Source organism: Athene noctua, chromosome 2 (genome assembly GCF_965140245.1).
Source record: "Athene noctua chromosome 2, bAthNoc1.hap1.1, whole genome shotgun sequence".
In the NCBI taxonomy this organism is placed as follows: domain Eukaryota; kingdom Metazoa; phylum Chordata; class Aves; order Strigiformes; family Strigidae; genus Athene; species Athene noctua.
In genome coordinates this window covers 121,475,302-121,495,901 of record NC_134038.1, presented here as the reverse complement: position 1 = coordinate 121,495,901, position 20,600 = coordinate 121,475,302, and the positions used below count along the sequence as shown (strand labels likewise).

The window sequence follows — 20,600 nt, the reverse complement described above, 5'->3', positions numbered from 1 at the left end:
TGAGCCATAATTTATCCTTAGAATGAAGAGTGTCCTGGGAAATTAGATAAGTCTGGATACTGGAAGGATTTAGATATATATTCTGTGTTCTCTTTCAAATGAATAAGCAGATCTATTTGGGCCTGTTTTTCCAGGACAGGGTTACTGATTTTATTAAATTTTCTGTTTCTCTTCAGCTTAGACATGAAGAGGTATGATGTCTAATAACATGTGCTTTTATGTTGTATACGGCAGTTAACTCTGTTTTGAAACACTCAGCGTATTGCCTTCTTCACTCACCCCTGACTGTCATTCAGACTCAAGTGAATGACATGTAAGGAGAGGTCTTTCAGGGTTAGAGGTCTTTGAACTCATTAATATTAGCCATCATTCATGTTCATGACACTCTTCTTACAATGAAATCAGGATAGCACAACTGTGATGTTAACACCATGAATTAACACAACACTTTTATAAAGTCTTATCCTTTGGAAGAGGGATGATTTTTAAAGTAGATCAAAAGGTTTAATTATGTGTTTCATAGCATAGCCTGCATAGGACTGAAGGCAGCCCTGCTATACGGTGGGAGCACTGTGCAGTGGCTAACTACTATTGCATTACATAATGCAGGCAAAAATAATGGACAAGTGGTGGTCCCTAGGCATCCTTGTTTTGGTAAATCTGTGGCTGTCCTCTGCCTTGCTGAAGGATTAAAGAAAGTAATTCTTATATTCTTCAGCTATAATTTAGATTATTTTCAAGATATAACTATTGTAACACACTGTGGACATGGCATTTGTTATCAGGTTTTTCTTAGTCTGGTAGGAATCCAAAGATATTTGCTGTCTTCAAGAGAAAAAAACAAAACAACACAAAAACAAAACCGACTTTTCTGTTGTTTTTTAATCTTGCTCAATACCTTTTCCTAGTTCCTTAAAAGGAGTGAAAGCATTGTAAAGGCCAACCTGTGACAATTTATTTAATTTTTAGAAAGTATGTACACCATTCTTTAAATATTAGGAGGTATGCATCATTTTTTTTTCCACATAAGAACTTTTCCAGGTGTTTGAGGAGGGGAAACAAACAAGTGAAGCCTCTGTAATCTGTAGTTACTTTTGTAAATCTTGACCAGTGTACATCACAGAGCTGAGCAATGAGTTGCAAATGTAAATGTAGTTCTACATGATCAAGAAATATTTTTGACATTGCAGACCAGGGAAGCAAATTGACACTGAGAGCTCCACTGCAAACACTTTATCATCTTCAACTCTGATTCTTCTTGCATAAACATCTTACTTTACCAAATATGCCATAGAAAGCACTTACATATCCAAAGGCCAATTAAAGTCTATAGCCTGACAGTGTGATATGTCCCAACTGAAATTTGTTCCTGCAAAATTTTGATGTCTTTAGCCCCAGGGCGTACTTTTCAGTGTAGTTTTAATTTGCTACAGTTGACAGTTTGTGAATTAATTTCTGAAGTGGTTCTGTAAACATAGACAAAGCTTGCCTTCTGTTGTTTGTTACAGAATGAATACCTATATGAAGGTGTTGATGCAAGAGTTATAGAATATGAGGACAACAGGCCCCTCTTAGATATGTTCCTGCAGAAACCAATGGGTTTATTGTCCCTGCTGGATGAGGAAAGTCGATTCCCACAAGCAACAGATCAGACACTTGTAGGTAAGTATATGGTTTGTTTCACAGGATGTCTCCCTGTTAGATTTATGTTTGGCAAGTCCAGTTTAGGCTATATGCTAGTTATGTTTTTAGTGAGGCCACATTCTAGTGTCACAGTATGTTTGAGGGAGACATGCATGCAGGGATGGATGTGTCTTTGAAGCTACTAGAGAAACATCAAGAGTACAAAGGAACATAAGATGCTGACCCAGGTTTTGAATTCTCCTACCTTCAGGAATTTTTAGTTGCAGGGCTTGAAAGACAAAGATCAAACTGAGTTAAGACTCATGTGCCGAGAACACTGATTTTGAAGTTGAGTCATATTCGGCTCTGAGATTTTTGATGAGCCGTATCTGAACAAGAATTTTAGTACTTTTTAAGGGTAATGGTTGCAAACCTGCCTTAGTGCCTTTCAGAATGTTATGCTTCCTTTTTTTTTCTATTCTGAAATTAAAATTAAAACACCTAAATATGTTGTTCAGATCCTGAATATTTCAGTGCTGCTGAGTAGTTGCAGTTACAGTTGATTTAGTTATTTCGGTGGGGTTTCTGCACAGATAAATCCTTGCTTTACTCATTTTTGGATGTGCAGTGTCAAATGAGAGTTTTTACCAACACCCAATGACAAAACCTAGTAACATCCAGCAACAATGCCCATGCTAAAGCAATTATAAGAGCTTGTTGTCTTTCTATCCTCATACTTTTAGTCTACAGTACAGAGGCCCTCAATCAGTTGATGAATGTTTTCTCACAGTTCCCCAAGGAATCCTTAGAAAGAATTACTACATTGTTTCATATATGAAGATCAAAAGCTTAGAAGGGCAAGCAATTTTCTGAGGTGACACAGAAAGAAAATGGTACAAAATAAGCAACTGATCCAAGAACCCCCTTATTCTCTATCCAATGCCTTTTGTTACAGGACCGTTACAGTATCTTTGTCCTTAAAAACATCAGCCTCTTTCGTGCTGCTGCATTGTCTGAGAAGTCAGGCAATATCCTTAGAGGGATACAGCTTTAGAAGATAATTATTGTACATTAACTCCAGTAAGATAAGCTATGTGTTTCCTTTCAGAAAAATTTGAAGATAATTTGAAGTCAAAATATTTTTGGAGACCCAAAAGAGTAGATCTAACCTTTGGGATTTACCATTATGCAGGAAAGGTAAGAGACCTAATGATATTAGTTGGGGACTGTGGAAGAGTAGGGCTGGAAGGAAATGGAAGAGTCAGCTGGGTTGGTTCTCAACCTTCATATATTCAGGCCTGACATGGAAATTTTGGCATTGCCTTACACATCAAAAGTAAATTGGCAAGTTATTTTCCCTCACAAAAAAAAAAAAAAGCAAGAGCGGGAATATATTTTTCTTAAATGTCTCCAAGTAAATGAACTGACTGTATTATAGCAGAACCAAAAAATAACCATTATGTAATGCAACTCAGTGCTCTTCCCCCTAGTTCCTCAAAGTCCTGTGCCATGCTTGTTCCCACTGCTTCAAATCAGGATCTAGCTCCATTCTTTCTCCTACCTCCTACACACCCATCAGCCTTACTTCTTAGTTCTATACTTTGTCATAAGACAGATACATAGTGCAGGCCCTGCTTTCTGCATCATTTAATGAGCAGTCTTGCCCTCCTGTACCAGGTGACTTGCTGCACATGGTTTTCAAACTCAGGAGGAGCAAGATGCCACTGGTCACCCAAACCTTGCCCTGTGAAAGCAGGAGCTTCTACCTCCTTCTGAGCTCTTTTAAAGGGGTATGGAGTGAGCATTGCTGTCTCACATAGGAAACAATGTTGGGTCTGTGCAGTGGTGGAACAGATGGAACAGCTGGCCTCGAAGGAGGCAACATACTGCCCCTCAGCTGATGGAAAATAACTTGCCACTTGTGTAAGACACCCAGTTACAAGCGGCCTGCAGTAACTCCTCTGAATTTCATCTCCAGCTGAATTATACTTCACCAGCATAGCATACCTCACTGCTGAGAAGCAGAGAGGCAGCTCTCCCTGTAATATTCCTGACACCAGCCACTGAAGATGGGGATACCACCAGTGCCCCATCAACCCCTTCCAATTTCCAACAAGCTTTTTCATTAGGAAGTTTCTCCTACTGTCTAGCTTATAGCTCCATTGCTGTGATTTAATTTCATTACTCCTAGTCCTATTTGCTGTGGAACTGGAGAACAATTTATTTCATCTTTCTTTACAAACCCTTTTTGTAATTTAAGACTCTTCATGGTTTGTTTTGTAAGGTTTTTTTCTAAATTAAATATGCCAGTATCTTCTACCTTTCACAGGCTATGTTTTCTTGTGGGTCTTTTACAGCATCATTAAGATAGAGCCATGGAGGTACATTTTGAGTTAGGTACACCATTTCTGGAATTTTAACAGAGATTTCAATTGCCAATATGCCATTTGTGATTTTGCAAACTTCCTCTACAATTAATACTGAGTCCTGAGTCCAGTACAGCATGATATGAATGGGACAGAAAGATTGTACAGTCATAGAGATACTCACGTGTGATGTAGTTGAAAGCAAGTGCATTGTTAATTGTGCATGTACACATGTACTGTGTAAATGAGGACTACAGTACACTTGTCCTAGTGATAAATCCACACCAGCATTAAGGAAAATTAATGTCTTGAGAATGTCCTAGAATGTCCTAATGTTCTCGAGAATGTCCTAGAATTAATGTCCTAGAATGATGGATTTGTTTTTAGTGATCTTCATCATAATTGTTCTCTGTTTGAAAAGTTAGAACTTTCAATGATCAAAAGGAAGACTGTAAACAAGAGAGAGACTAATGGCTGAAAAACTATTTTTGTATCTTGGTATATTAAAAGCCACATGCCAGAGTGCTTAAATTTATAATTACTTTTCAAAATCCCAGACTATGCATAAATGCACTTTTTAAACAGGTTCTATATAATGCAAGTGGATTCCTAGCCAAAAATAGAGATACTCTGCCAGCTGATATTGTGCTACTACTGCGATCATCTGAAAACAATCTGACGCGACAGTTGGCAACCCATCCTCTTACAAAAACAGGTATTGCTACTGTGGTGATTTTATTCTTCTCTAGCCTTCGTGATGACCACTGTTAGGTTTCATATGACCATTTGTTGATGACATTATACACTTTGTAGCTTAACTTTCCAACCCTAGAATCTATACAGAATGGAGCCCCAGCCATCTCAAGCTGCAGGGGAGGGATTGGTCTGGTCAAGTGCCAAGGAGGTGGTAGAGACTTCTTTCAGGGTCCTCTCTTCAGGGTAGGAGAGCAAGACAGGGAATGGAGTGCACCCCTTGAGTTGAGGACTGAACAGAAAGGATCAGGTAAGTCACAGGCCTTTTTTGGACAGGGTATATATAAATTACCTGTTTTGTCTCAGTGCGATTTTTCTTTAAAGCAGTAGAGAACCAAGGTCAGGGCCTAACATCTGCTGCAAAGAGTGAGGAGACATTCCTCTATTTCCCCAGTCTTTTAGTCCTTTACAGTAGGTAACTGATGGGGTCCTAGTAGTGAGCCTTTCCTCAGGGAGTTCATAAGTTGGGGTGGAGGAATATGACTGGCTCTACAGAAATTACTCCTAAATTGAACCTTAGTTGAACCAGGTCTTTGCAGTGTCCTACCTGCCCATAGGATGATGGGTAAGTCTCCTCATAATCACTTTTCTATTGTGTTGTATTACTCCCTGTGTGATGGCATTGATGTCATACAGTAAGTACCTTACAACATTACTTTCTTGTACAGCTATATGGGAGATGTACATGTAGTAGAACAGAAAAGCTGAATTGGAAGAGCCTGATGGAAATTTCTCTAAAATGTTATCATAGCTTACAGAAACTGAGGTTTTGGCAAAGCTTCTATTCTTCACAAAGAGAGTTTGGCTGGTGGAATGCAAAATTTGCTTTTGAAGGTCTATTTTAAGTCTGTTCCTGGGAAAACACTGAGTTCAATGTCCTTGCCTGAACTTTTTAACTTGTTGATATCTGTTAAGATACTAAACTATAACTTCTGTAGAGCCAAAGTCAGGGTCCAGCTGATCCCAAGTCTTAGGTAATGTTTTGCAAGATAACTCTGAAGGTTAGTTTTTCCTTGTTAGATATTATGAAACACTGTGTGTAGCCTTTCGAAACTGACCCGAACCATCCAGTGATAGCCAACTAAAAGTTAGATTTCTGATCTAAGTTATTCATCTAGAACCAGCAGAAATGTAGAGGTTTACTTAGAGTCCAACCCATCTTGCCTATCTCAGTTGTTTGTCTTTGAATGGGATAAATCTCCTCTGAAGGAGGACTCTCTCCACTGAATACAATGAGGATCCTGTAGATACCTCACTTTCAGATAGCCTAAAGTAGGTGTGAGTAATCCTCTCTCTTTCCTTCCCACCCTGTGATATTCAGCTAAACCCAACGGAGGATTAGCACTTGCTATCATCATATAATACATGATGCATTATCGTGGCATGCTGTATATTTGCCACTATTTATCCAACTCTTACCCACCTATTGTTGATAGTAGTTGAGCACAGAGATTACAGGCTCTCCCAGTGGAGCGTGAGATTCCAGAGGTTTTATGATATTAGCAGAAGCAAGGGCAGCATGCAGCAGTGGTTGAGCTTTATCGACATAGAGTGACAAGATGGAAAGCTCAGCAGTTTTCATTATTCCTTTAGAAGACCAGTGTCTGTGTAAACCAGTCAAATACACCTCACAGAATCATCTAGGTTGGAAAAGACCTTGAAGATCATCCAGTCCAACCATCAACCCTGACAGTTCCCAACTACACCAGATCCCTCAGTGCTATGTCGGCCCTAATCTTAAACACCTCCAGGGATGGGGACTCCACCACCTCCCTGGGCAGCCCATTCCAATCCCTAACAACCCGTTCTGTAAATAAATGTTTCCTAATGTCCAGTCTAAACCTTCCCTGGTGCAACTTGAGGCCATTACCTCTTGTCCTATCACTTATTACTTGGTTAAAGAGGCTCATCCCCATCTCTCTGCAGCCTCCTTCAGGTAGCTGTAGAGGGTGATGAGGTCTCCCCTCAGCCTCCTCTTCTCCAGACTAAACACCCCCAGTTCTCTCAGCTGCTCCTCCTACAACCTGTGCTCCAGACCCTTCACCGGCTACGTTGCCCTTCTCTGGACACGCTCGAGTCATTCAATGTCCTTTTTGTAATGAGGGGCCCAAAACTGAACACAGGAATCGAGGTGCGGCCTCACCAGTGCCGAGTACAGGGGTAAGATCCCTTCCCTGTCCCTGCTGGCCACGCTATTGCTGACACAAGCCAGGATGCCATTGGCCTTCTTGGCCCCCTGGGCACGCTGCTGGCTCCTGTTCAGCTGGCTGTCAGTCAACCCCCCCAGGTCCCTCTCTGACTGGCAGCTCTCCAGCCACTCCTCCCCAAGCCTGTAGCGCTGCTGGGGGTTGTTGTGGCCCAAGGGCAGCCCCCGGCATTTGGCCTTATGGAAACTCCTGCAGTTGGCCTCAGCCCATCGCTCCAGAGTGTCCAGATCTCTCCGCAGAGCCTCCCTACCCCCGAGCAGATCAACACTCCCACCCAACTTGGTGTCATCTGCAAACTGACTGAGGGTGCACTCGATCCCCTTGTCTAGATCCTCAATAAAGATGTTAAACAGGAGTGGCCCCAAAACCCAGCCCTGGGGGACACCACTCGTGACCGGCCGCCAACTGGATTTAACTCCATTCACCACAACTCTCTGGGCCCGGCCATCCAGACAGTTTTTGACCCAGCAAAGCGTGTGCCCATCCAAGCCATGAGCTGCCAGTTTTGCCAGGAGAATGCTGTGAGAAATGGTGTCAGAGGCCTTACTGAAGTCAAGGTAAACAACATCCACAGCCTTTCCCTCATCCAAGAAGCAGGTCGCCCTGTTGTAGAAGGAGATCAGGTTTCTCAGGCAGGACCTGCCTTTCACAAACCCATGCTGACTGGGCCTGATCATCTGGTTGTCCCACATGTGTTGTGTGATGGCACTCAGGATGAGCTGCTCCATCAGCTTCCCGGGCACCAAAGTCAAGCTGACAGGCCTGTAATTTCCTGGATCATCCTTCCAACCCTTCTTATACATGGGCGTCACTTTGGCCAATTTCCAATCAGTTGGGACCTCTCTGGTCAGCCAGGACTGCTGGTAAATGATGGAAAGCAGCTCGGTGAGCACCCCAGCCAGCTCCTTCAGCACCCTCGGGTGTATCCCATCCGGTCCCATAGACTTGTGTGTGTCTGTGTGATGCAGCACGTCACTGACTGTCTCCTCCTGGAATGCAGGGGGTCATTCTCCCAGTCTCTGTCTTCTGGCTGTGGAGGCTGGATTCCCTCAGCACAACTAGTCTTGCTATTAAAGACTGAGGCAAAGAAGGCATTAAGCACCTCAGCCTTTTCCTCATCACTTGTTACCATGTTTCCTCCTGCATCTAGCAGGGGATGGAGGCGCTCTCTGGTCTTTCTTTTGCAGCTCACATACTTACAGAAACATTTCTTCTTGTCCTTGATTGCTGAAGGCAGATTAATTTCCAGCTGGGCTTTAAACCTCCTGATTTCTGCCCTGCATAGCTTCACAGCATCTTTGTAATCGTAGTGAGTGGCTAGCCCCTTCTTCCAAAAGCTGTAAACTCTCCTTTTCTTCCTGAGTTGCAGCCAAAGCTCCCTGTTTAGCCGGGGTGGTCTTCTCTGTCGACGGCTTCTCTTATAGTACCTGGGGACTGCCTGCTCCTGAGCCGTTAACACTTTCTTCTTGAAGAGTGCCCAGCCTTCCTGGACCCCTGTACTCTTCAGGACCATCTCCCAAGGGATCCTGTCAAGCAGGTGCCCAAACAAGACAAAGTCAGCCCTTTGGAAGTCCAGGATGTCAGTTCTGCTTTTCCCTCTCCTGGCCTCTCTAAGAATAGAGAACTCTATTACTTCATGATCGCTGTACCCTAGTTGGCCTCCAACTGCCACATCATCCACCAGCCCTTCTCTGTTCACAAAGAGGAGATCCAGCAGGGCACCTTCTCTGGTCGGTTCACTCACCAGCTGTGTCAGGAAATTATCTGCCACACATTCCAGGAATCTCCGGGACTGGTCCCGCTCTGCTGGGTTGTATTTCCAGCTGATGTCTGGGAAGTTAAAGTCTCTCACAAGAACAAGGGCAATCGATCGTTAGATTTCTAAGTGCCTACAGAGTATTTCATCCATCTCTCTGTCCTGGGTGGGTGGCCTATAGTAGACTCCTACTACAACATCTGCCCTGTTGGCCTTCCCCCTGATTCTAATGTAAAGACACTCCACCCTGTCTTCACTACACTTGTACTCAAAGCAATCATAACAGTCCCTAAGATACAGCGCCACCCCACCACCTTTCCTTCCTTGTCTATCCCTCCTAAGGAGCTTGTAGCCATCAACTTGTGCACTCCAGTCATGGGAGACATCCCACCATGTTTCTGTAATAGCCACCACATCATAAGTTTCCTGTTTCCTCATTGCTTCAAGCTCCTCCTGTTTGTTACCCATGCTGTGTGCACTTCAGATGGGCCGATGTTTTGCCCCTTCCCCCTTCAAATCTAATTTAAAGCTCTGTAAATGAGCCCAGCTAACTCCTGCCCCAAGATCCTCTTCCCCCTCTGGGACAGCTGCATCCCATCTGATGCCAAAAGGTCTAGTCTCCTGTATACTAACTCATGATTGAAAAATCTGAAGCCCTCACGGTAACACCAGTCTTAGAGCCACAAGTTCATCTGTTGAGTTCTCTGGTATTCTCCTTCATCCGTCCCCACAACTGAAGGGATGGAGGAGAACACAGTTTGTGCCCCCAACCCCTTAATCGGTTTCCCCAAGGACCTGAAATCTCTCTTCATTGCTTTAGGACTTCTCCTGGTAATGTTGTCGCTACCTATCTGGAAAATCAAGAGAGGCTAGTAGTCCTTGGTTCTCACTAGAGCAGGGAGTTCTGCTGTGAGGTCCTTGACACGGGCCTCAGGGAGGCAGCAGACTTCCCTATGAAATGGGTCTGGTCTGCATATTGGGCCTTCGACACCCCTCAGAATGGAGTCACCCACTACAATGACTCTTGTGGGGTTCTTTTTAGAACTGATTTTAATACCTGGTCCAGAATGACCCAGCCTTGGTGGACCTTGGTCTTCCTCCTTGTTTGTCTCATTTTACTCCTCCTTCTCTTCTTCATTCTAAAGTTCCAGGGCCCCGAATCTATTGTGAAGGGACACCATGGAGGGTGAGGGAGGTTAGGAGAGGATTCTCCTGCCTCTGTGACCAGGGACCTGTTTCCAGCCTCCCTCATCTCTTAGGTCCCCTCCTTCTGCCTGGTAGCAAGAGGATGAGGGATTGCCTGCCTTGTTTGGAGCCTCCATTTGCTCATGTTGCTTCATGGGTGCCAAGGTGCTACTCCACCAATCAATTTCCCTTTCACACTCCCTAATATTTCTAGTACTTCTAATACTTCTAGTCCTTCAATTCATCATAATACAGGTATTACTTGATTAAGAATTCCAAGGTTAGAATCTTTAAGACTATGTGTATGCTAGTAAACCAAACAGAGCCAGTGAACAGTAGCTGAAACAATCCCACAGGATTGCCCATTCTGATTAATTGTTAGTGTGCCTCCCTGGGACAGTTGTGGACCATGTCATCTAGCAGCCTCCCAGAAATACCCAGTCACACTGCAAGGGAAAGCACAGGCCAGCAATGGTTTCCAACAAGCTCTATGGAAAGATACAACCTTATTTTTACCAGGAGCTTAAAAAAGTAGTGAAGTATATAGTTTAGCTGTATAGACCTGAGTCATACTATGTCACTTGGCCTTAGGGCCAGAGAAGGGTACTGGCACTTTTTTTTTGAACTAGAATAGTACAATAACATCCTTAGGGTAAAGCCACATGGATGCTGTAAGATATATCTTTCTTACCTTCTCCAGCAGTCTTTGTTTATTTTTTTGCTCTAGTAGGTGACATAAGTGCTGAAGGAGGAAAATTCAGCCCATGTTCTGACTTAATGCAACTTCTTCAGAGTTTGTTCCATGCCAAAGGTGAAGGGGGAAACAAGGACATACTGCAAAAAAGTCAACAACCTTTATAATAATCATATGGCTACACTGCGAGCATGAATAAGGTGGTTCAGCATAGTTTTCAGTTTAGATGAGATGTAAGCATTTTGGTAGGTTGCCTTCTTTCATCTTCCATAGGTAACTTGGCACACACTAAAAGCAAAACTACAATCAGTTACCAAATGTGGACCCCCCAGAAATCCATCAGTCATACAAAGGTAATAAAACTGATTTTGTGATTCTGCATTGAACCCTAATTTAAACTAGAAAGGCAATACTGTTATTGGTACTAAAAGTAAGCAAGTAACCCCTTCCTTGGTTTTTCTCCCTCTCCTATTTTCTTTTCTGTTTAGCTGGATATCTTTGTGTTGTGCAATTCATATTCCTTCCGTGAGGTAAAAACCTAACATTTCCCTTCTTTCTGGCTATAGCTTTATAACAAATTCAGGGGAAAAAAATGTATTATTTCCTAGCTGTATTGTAGCAAAAAGAGAAATTAAAATATTGGTGTGGAGTATAGTCAAGTTCCTCAGAGAACTACCAGTTGTCTAAGTAGTAGTGATGATGAAATAACAGACAGGACCTCAGACATTGTCAGGTTATTTGTGGCAGTTATTTAGATGCTCCGTCATCAAATTGTGTCCTCTGTGTCTGAATGTTTGTGTATGTGTAGCAAAGTAATGTAACGTACTGGTGTAACTGATTTGTGCTAGTGATCATGCTGTAACTTTTTCTGTTTAGAGTACTTTTTTTTTATTAATGATGTTCTCTGAGGGGTGCTTTATTATGGCATTGGTAAAGGCACTGGAGGCTCAGCAGAGATAAGAAGTGTCATTTTCTTTCTTCGTTTTTATAGAATGAAACAGGAGATACCGGACATCATCCAAGAGAGACAACCAGCATGAAAACACAGACAGTCGCTTCTTATTTTAGAGTAAGATACAAGATCTTTTAATAATTTTTTTCTAGAGTAGAATGAATGTTTATTCTTTCACCTTTTGAAATGCATTGTTGACTTAGAGTCAACAGTGATCCATTTAGAGTTTGTGAACTGCATATATGATGCAGTGGTCTGTGCAGTACAAATATCTAGAGAAGATTGTGATGTTTCATCTTTAATTGTACTTATTACACAGCCACATTTCTGTCATGATGATGGATGATGATTGATATTAATCTTTCACTTGGTTGTTTCTCCACCAGGGGAGATAGAGGTTGGACATTAGTGGCATAGTGTTTCTTTAAGATTTTAAGAAGCAAGAGGGCAAAGTTAATTAGAAGCAGGAGCTCCAGAAAAAGATCTTGATGGTCACTGCTCAGAGGCTGTCCTGAGTCCCATCCTTGTGGCTCTTTCAGCAATGCTCTTGACCTTACCAAGCACTGGCTGTGCTGTTGGTCCTGCAATAGAAAATAGCTGTGAAGAGCATCCTGCATCCTTTCCTCCAAGTGTGCACAGAGTTGGTTCACCCGGGCTCAGCCTAGAATTTCCAATTCTTATTTAGTCATCTCTCCCAGCAAAAACTTAAAGATGGCTGAGGTGATGTTCATGACCCATGAGAGTTTATTTACGTTTATCACAGAGAAAAGTAAGGATCAAGATCTCTGTTTATTAGATAGTTGCACAGCTTTGTGGACTGTGAAGGATAATTTCAACCTAGGTATCGTGGTGATCCAAAGCTGCATAGTATTTTAAAGTTCTAGGTGGAAAAATTTACTGAATCTCATTCAAACCTGATGTCTGTGATTCAGTGCATTACCAACACATCTATCATCAGAGGCTGCAAATTAATTACTTATATTTACACTTTTCTGTTATTATTTTCTGTAGTGGAAATCCCTGCTCAGATCATGCTAGCTAACGCTCTTAAATGAAGATTCAGCTTCAGCCCCACTGGTTTACTCATACACAGAAATCTATGGGTGATTGAGAAAAGCATCTGCCACCTCAGACTGAATGGAAAAAAAAAATTATCCATTAGCGTGTCCTACTTGTTTGTGTTAGATTGGCACACTAGTGCTGAAGGTAATTAAGCATTTTGCTGCATGGTGCAGCGTCTGTCCAGAATGGAATTGCACATTTTAATAGGAAACATATGGCTCTTGACGTCCTACACTAGTTTCCCGTATTCAAACTACTGCTGAACTGCATTACCTCCTGGTTGCCTCTTTCTGTTGAGTCAGGTTGAATCTTGAGGAATAAGCCTCTTCATTTGTGTTATAACACAATCCTCCCATGAAGCAATTTTACAAAAAAACAGTCAAGGTTGTTTACAGCCAGATTTACCTCAGTTGGCATGGGGAGCTACAGACTGCATCCCCTCTGCTAGCCTGGTATCCTGGTGAAGTAGGAAAAGTGCAACTTTGAAATTGTGATTTGGTGTACTTCTAGTTTTGCTGTCCTCAAAAGTTTCCTCTTGGCAGGGCAGCTATAGTATCACCATCAGCCTGTACAATAAACAGGATGTGCTAGCTCAGAGCAGTTTGAGCAGCTCCTTTTCTGGGGTGGCCTTAGTTTCCTCCAGTCTAATGAAGGGATGGCAATATTTACTGGCTTGCTGCTCTTCCACTTCCCATCTGTAGACAGATGATTTACTCTCTGCACGAGTAAGGATCTTCAAATACGTGACAACAGAAAAAAGGGGGCTATAATTACCTAGTAAGGTTCCAAGAGAAGCAAATAAGTATAAGGAGAGTTTCTATCGTATGTTAGACATTATGGCAGTTTGTGAGAATGTTCTGAGTGGAATTTGGTACATCCATTTTCAATCACTGTTTCTCTCAAGTAGCATACACTAGTAACTTAGAGATCTTATCAAAGCTAGAATTGTTGTTGGGTCATTTACTTCATCTACTATTAAAGTACCAACTTACTGTAAATGGGTTTGGATGTGATTCTGATCATATGAAATAAAATTTCAGCTACACATGGAGCTCTATACAAGTTTTATAAATATCCTGGTGACAGATATCTTGTTACTTTCTTGCAGTATTCCCTGATGGATTTGTTATCCAAAATGGTCGTTGGCCAGCCTCATTTTGTCAGGTGCATCAAGCCGAACAATGACCGTCAGGCAAAAAAGTTTGATAAAGAAAAAGTGTTGGTTCAGCTGCGCTACACGGGAATTCTGGAGACAGCAAGAATTCGAAGACAGGGTTATTCACACCGTATACTCTTCGCTAACTTCATAAAACGGTAACATTGATGTGAGGAAGCCTTTTCCTCTCCTATCATTGCTGCCAGTGTTTGCTAAGCATCAGCAGTGTCTTTGGCATGGTCTTTACAGAAAAAAACACAGACATTCCTATGACAAAGAAGATTATAGACTGGATGGCAAAGTGTAGTTCAGGCACAAGATTAGTGACCTGTTTTGGATTGGTAAGGGAAGATGATGCCGCTCAGGATGATTGTTTCAGGCTCCCTGCACATTTGGATAAAAATTGTCTTGCTTATAATATGAAAGTTTTCTTCAAAGACTTGAGGTTTAGAAATGCAATACTTCAAATTACAGCCAAGAATTTGGAGCAATAGCATCCAAGGAGCCCTACGGTTTCTCTAGCTCCAGACATTCAGCACTGTGCAGCATCTGCTTTGTGCAGGATGGATGATAATTTGGTATTGCTAATCTAGGACTGAGAAGTTCATTAAGTGCATACGGGTTTTTTTAAATACAATTTCTAAGTATTAGTCACTTGTTAAGAAGAAGAGTAATGAACTCACTATGATTTTATAATTCCTTTAACTATCTCTTCTTCCTCCACCCCAAAAAAATAATTCTGAGCGCTTAATCTGTATTTCTCTTTTACAAATAAAGACCCTGAGTATTGCCTCAATCAGAACTGAGATTTGTGGAATGGAGATCAAAACTGGGAAGAAGCAAGCAACACTCATTCAGACAGAAGCACTTAAAACTAATAGTACACTAGAAACAAAGAGCTAGCAGCAGAGTGCTGCAGTTGCACAAGGAAAGAGAGGAAGAACAAAGTGATGTTTTTATAACACTGTTTCTGGAAAGAATAATCCTGGGACTGTTAACTGTTTTGGAAGAGTGCGGCATGAGAAAAGGTAGTTACCACTGCATCAAGATGTGCGTGACTTTTGGTCACTGCTCGTTATAAAAAATTTTATTGTTCAGGTAAAAGAGAAGAAAGCAGTGAACATAACAGGGTAGCTCTCCAGAGAGTGTGCTCCTGATTACAGTGAGGCTGTGCAGATCTCCAGCACTGAGGATATGGCCCTCATGACACAAAGGGATTTTTATTAAATATCTATCTCCTTGTCATTTTTTTTTTCCTTAATAGTTGCAAGTTACAGGTAGACCTGGGATAATGGCAAAATTATTCTGTTAGAATAAAAATAAGCCAATTAATTGTGTAGTAAAAGGAAATAAAAAGGAGCTGTAGGTTTTGGTGATAATGCAGGAATCAACATTGTCTCTTTTTTTGTTATTCCATGAGGAAATTGTTACTGTTATTTAAAGCTGGTACAACCCAAGCTTTGTGTATAAAGGCTAAGTAACAAGAAAAAAAGCAGAATGTACTATCATGGAGCACACATAATTTGTGTAATTTTCCTGAATTTAAAACAAAAAAAACCAAAAAAAACCCCAACAAGATAGGTATGGTTCATTTTGTTATGAAGCATTTTGGAAAGTCCTGGAACACACAAGAAATTTCCTACGCAGCAGCTGAGCTGGTATGTTACGGGTAATTTTTATGTGTGAGCATTCTGACCTCTTTTCCTAGTCAGAATTAGTTCTAAGTAATGAGTTTGCCAGATTAAATGCTTATGTGTAATATGTCATAATGGCACATATATGTTCCAGAAGGATCTGCAAAGCTGAATCCAAGGAGGTAATAAGAGCTGCGATGCATTTCACATCATGCTAACTATCCCAAAGGATGGTCTAGCATATGAGATAAGGTACTAAATTTTCATGACATTTCTAGATATGAAATAAGATAATTTAGGCAGAAAAGCTGTTAAAAATATTTTTATTTTGCCACTGAAATCACTTTCACAGAACACAGAGAGCCAGAGCAGCAAAGAACTGGTGCACAGCTCTACTTGGGTTGCATAGTTTTTAAAAGCCTTCTGGTGTTGATATAGAATTAAACAACCCTCCAGGGTGTGCAAATATGTCACTCATCCACTTTTGATTGAGTTTCTCAGTACTGCATATAAATCATAGCAATTTCTTTCATATGATGCTTTGTTTTTTTCAGTGCTATGTTTTCTTTCATGCAACTGTTTTTATTATTAAATGAATGGTTTAAATGAATTTGCATCTATTGCTCACTATTAATGGAATAAAGAATCATATATTTGTCTTTAGGTATTACCTCATCTGTTACAAAACAAATGATGATCCTCCAGTCAGCCCGGAAACCTGTGCTGCCATCTTGGAAAAAGCCCACCTTGACAACTGGGTTCTTGGAAAAACTAAAGTAATTTTTTAACATACTGTATCTGCATTATTGCAGTATGTCATTGTTAACTTATTAAGTAATTTGTTTTCTCACCCATTTAGTTTGAGTAGCTGTTGGTCTCTATTGTTTTTAAAAAAAACATGCTTTGCTTGATACTAGTTCCCTGATAACTGGCTGAAGTTCTGACCCTGTAAAGTGCAAAAGTTCAGATGAGCTTTAGTGAGGCCACAGTGCAAAGCAGCCTGTGACAACAACACTGCTTGCATTTTCTTTCAAAAAATGTGGTAGTAAGGATCCCAGTGAACTTAGTCCAAACTTCCTTAAGGAAAATAAGTTATACTTATTTCATAAGTATAGATTGCCATGAGGCAATCAGACTCACAAAGGGAGAGGGAAAGGTTTTGTCTTTCCAGCCTGAGACCTCTGTGGCAGACTTTGAGCACTGAGGGAAGAGATAACAGGATGATTCCATATATGTGAAGTGGGGGGAAGACTTAATTATAAGAGGACCGTATGTCTGTTCCCATACTCCTGCTTTTGGTTCTAGCTCACTAGCCTTCCCACTGTGCCAGAGGAACACCCCCACCCCCACCCCCACTCCCCCCCCCAGTTGACAGATCTCAGAAGGTCTGCCAGATAAAAGAAGCATCAGACAAGTACTGCACCAAGTGTCTTGATCTGCTAGTGTAACAGAAGTGCCCAGGAAGGATATGGATAGAGACAAAGATGGATCCTAAACTATTTGAAATTACCTCAGTGTAGAAGAAACAACTATTCTTCTTCTGAGATGTCTTCCTGGATAGGTGGGACAGAAGCCATGAAGTTACCTCCTCCTCAACCTTTCTTTCCCTCTGCTGTCTTAGTGAGGTTAATGGACAACATGCAGCCAAAGGAAGCATATCTTGCGATGTGAGATCTATAGCTTACATTTACTTTAATTAGGGTTAACCTGTATCTGTACCAAGTGATCAAGATTGGGGGGATTCTGCAAAATAAGCATAATTATTGTCTTAATCGCACAAGCTCTTTCTACAGCTTATTTTATCCTAATACACACCAAGAATGTGTTTATATCCCTTGTGCTGGACTGGTTTTTCAGGGGTTATATGAGCTTCATGCTTGATAAAAGCAATTTAGTAAATAAACAATGCCTTAGATTTAAAATTGGAAAGCAGGGAGGTTGAAGGTTCCAGATTTGGATCATGTTTATGTAACACATCAGATTTGTGAGGTTAGCAAAACTGTCAGCCTCATAGTTTTGAAAACAGATTTATAGTGACAGACTGAAGTTTTGCATTGGGACTTTAAAACACCTTCCCATGAAAGAATAAATAAACAGGGACTGACAAAAGATGTTGAAAGGGAGAGTAAGGTAAACTTAATACCCTAAACAGTCAAAATGCTATCTTTAACAAGAATGATCCTTTAGCTACTACAGCTAAAGAGTCTGTTCATCATTTGAAAACAGCCTGTAACTCTTGTTGATGTTAAATGGATTGAGCAAATAAAGGGTCTGGGTGGGCAACTAAAACTTCCACTTGTCTGCCTACTCTTTTTAAGGTATTCCTCAAATACTATCATGTGGAGCAGCTAAATCTAATGCGGAAGGAGACAGTTGACATGATTATTTTGATTCAAGCTTGTGTCAGAGGGTGGCTGGGTTCAAGGAGATACAAAAAGATAAAGGAACAAAGGGAACAAAGTGCTATTAAAATACAGTCAGGTAATAGCTTTAAAACATTTAACATTTTGCTTAAAGCTAGTGCATGTGTACAGTTGATAGATGGATGTGCATGCTGGATGTGGATTTTGCTGTTTTCTTGCTGTTACATTTGACAAAATATCTTAGATGTGTTGCTGTCTGTTCTTACGAAGAAAAATTTCTTTTAACCAGTATATGACAATCTCTTTACTGGAGTTACGTTTATCAATGTTATATTTAAAAGGCAATTTTAACAATGTAAGGATGTGATTGCACAGATGATAGTTACTAATAATATTCTGACATGCTCTGACGAGGTTGTATGAAATAATAATGAAAATAAAATGTTTTAACTGGCCTAGATAATAAGACCAATTACTCTGTTGATGGAGACATCAGCTGAAATTTTTAATACATTTCAAACATCATCTTATACTACATTCTGTTTCTCTTGTGTTTTGTATTAATTTCATTCATAATAACTTTACACACTAGAAAACATAGTTTTTGTGTAGATTTGCTGCTTGTGCTTGTTTGCCTTTGTTTTTGAAAGAGAAAGCCTGCAAAATATTTATGAATATTTTAATGGATGTCAGTAATTTCTTCCAGACTTTTTTTATTCTTACAGCCTTTTGTGTACCTAATGGATTATTTAAATTTTGACATCTCTTTTCAGCTTACAGGGGTTTTGTTGCTCGTAAAGAATACGCAAACGCAAAACATAATAAAAAAGTGGAAGAATATATTACTAGACTTCAAGCAAGTAAGAATTGTTTGCTTTCATGACTTCTAATGTGCTATCCATACACAACATGTTGATCTAGATTCTTTGCTGTTACCTAGCTACACTGACTATGGTCATTTACCCTTTCTAAGGTATAATTTATCTATTAGATATCTATATATAGTGGTTGAAATGGGTCAATGTATTTGGTTACCTGTACCTCAAAGTGGCTTAGAATCACTTTCCACAGCTGTGAAGTGGGTAGTTAAATGCCATAGCAAGCCTTTTCTCTCCTAGTCTGATATGTCTGAGTATTACAGTTGGTATTGTTGAACCCCCATATGACACTGTCTGCATATAATGTGCATGTGCATGTTATTTATTAGGAATAGGTTTTGTTACATATCAGTAATAATTATGTTTGAGAAGACTACGACCTGTAATTTCACTCTGATTCTTTTCTGACATTGCTCAATCCAACCTAGCAAAATATTCCTTCTCTTCTGCAGAAATCCAGATGTATGCATCCCTTTTTCCTCCCTGTGTTTCTTTCTGTCTCCTCCATCCCTGCAGAGATGTCCCTGAGCCAGATGTAGTACAGGCAGCTCTGAAATCAGCAGCAGTACCACTAGAGAGGGACAGGTCTGAAAACAGGTCTGGCACAAATCTGCACAGCACTTTCAGTAATTACAAAGGTGGTAATCCCACATATAAGGTAGTTCTGCCAGTACCCAAACTATCTAGATTCAAACTATCTCAGATATGCCTTCATGAGTGTATACCAACACCAGTGCTGGTTCTAATCATTGTCAAATGCATCTGTTAATTTCACTGAGCCAATGTTAGTGCATACTGAAAAGAGCACTTCATTGCAGTTGGTATAACTTCATCAGTGTAGAAAACAATCTTAAAACCAGAATAAAATCCAGTGATGTGCCAAAAATACACGTCTGAAAATTGTCGGTTATATTAGGATACTGAGCAAATGCAAAAGTATGAATTTACCACTTTGCTCTGTTTGTTGATCTCCCCAATGTTTCTTCTTGTCTACCTTCTCCATCCTGTGGGCAGTTTCAACTTTTTTCAGTGCATGAGAAGCCAGAACAAAATGGAAGTCCATTTTTACTTAGCTCTCTGTCTTTTTTCCCCCCATTTATTTCTAAAGCAATACAAAATTACTCTTCCAGTTTGAAAACAAAGCTTAGACAGCTGCTATCTCATAACAAAGTTCTCATAAAACTTGAAAGGTGAACCACAATAAGTCTAAAAAGTACAGACTTAGCTTATATTGGCATGTCCATTGACAATGTAACTTAATTTATTTCAAAATAACCTCTGTTGCGTTGCTTTTGTATGGAAATGGAATGAGGATTGGCTTAGAAGTCCAAGAAACTCTAGAAGTATTGCAAGTGCTTTACAATTTGCTCTTTTCTAAGGCCCTGTCAGACTGCCGTATAAAAAACAATTGTACCACTTCCAATAATTATTTGGGTTCCTTTGCCCTATATCCAATTATCAAGATGTAATTTATATCCCTTTTATACAGTGCTGCTTACACTGACCTGCTGCATCTAGTGGAGTCCAAGTTGATCTAAACTACGAGTATGGAATGCTAAAGCAAATAGAACCTAGCACCAGGTTGTATGAATGTGTTAGAATAGACTGCTTATGCTCCCTTCCCATTCTTAAGTGAGTTTGACCTTTTCCTGTGATGCAAAACACTCAGCAGAGTTGGACTAAGAGCTCCCATATCTACCATCTCATCAGGGTATTTAAATCACCTGAATCCTCTATCCCCATAGTCTTGGTACTGCATTTGGAATTAGAGTTCAACAAAATATTTTGATAAAATACTGTGTTCTTTTTATTTTCTCAGGGATTAGTGGATTTGTGCTGAATCCCTGGAACTGCAGAATTGTCCATATCACAGCACTGTGAAGACTGTGCCAGTTCCCCTTAGGAAATTAATTTGCAAGTTCAGGAATTTTTGAAGCAACGTTCTGAATGCAATTCAGTATCTGATTAAGA

At 40.6% G+C, this 20,600-nt stretch overlaps 1 protein-coding gene across 16 annotated transcripts in view; it reads left to right on the top strand.

Annotated features, from left to right (window-relative positions):
- The window catches only part of MYO3A (myosin IIIA), a 136,019-nt gene that overhangs the window by 93,608 nt on the left and 21,811 nt on the right, over nt 1–20,600 (top strand). For 8 of the 16 annotated variants that reach the window (XM_074900113.1, XM_074900111.1, XM_074900115.1 and 5 more), the window contains 11 exons: nt 1,509–1,662; nt 2,732–2,820; nt 4,575–4,704; nt 4,822–4,992; nt 10,858–10,937; nt 11,073–11,114; nt 11,576–11,653; nt 13,707–13,912; nt 16,053–16,164; nt 17,707–17,869; nt 18,525–18,611. In XM_074900113.1, the coding sequence (XP_074756214.1) occupies nt 1,509–1,662; nt 2,732–2,820; nt 4,575–4,704; nt 4,822–4,992; nt 10,858–10,937; nt 11,073–11,114; nt 11,576–11,653; nt 13,707–13,912; nt 16,053–16,164; nt 17,707–17,869; nt 18,525–18,611 (1,312 nt within the window). Of the gene's footprint in view, nt 1–1,508; nt 1,663–2,731; nt 2,821–4,574; nt 4,705–4,821; nt 4,993–10,857; nt 10,938–11,072; nt 11,115–11,575; nt 11,654–13,706; nt 13,913–14,531; nt 14,907–16,052; nt 16,165–17,706; nt 17,870–18,524; nt 20,211–20,600 lie in introns of those variants that run through there. The other 8 variants (XM_074900119.1, XM_074900116.1, XR_012633202.1 and 5 more) reach the window with 7 other exon arrangements.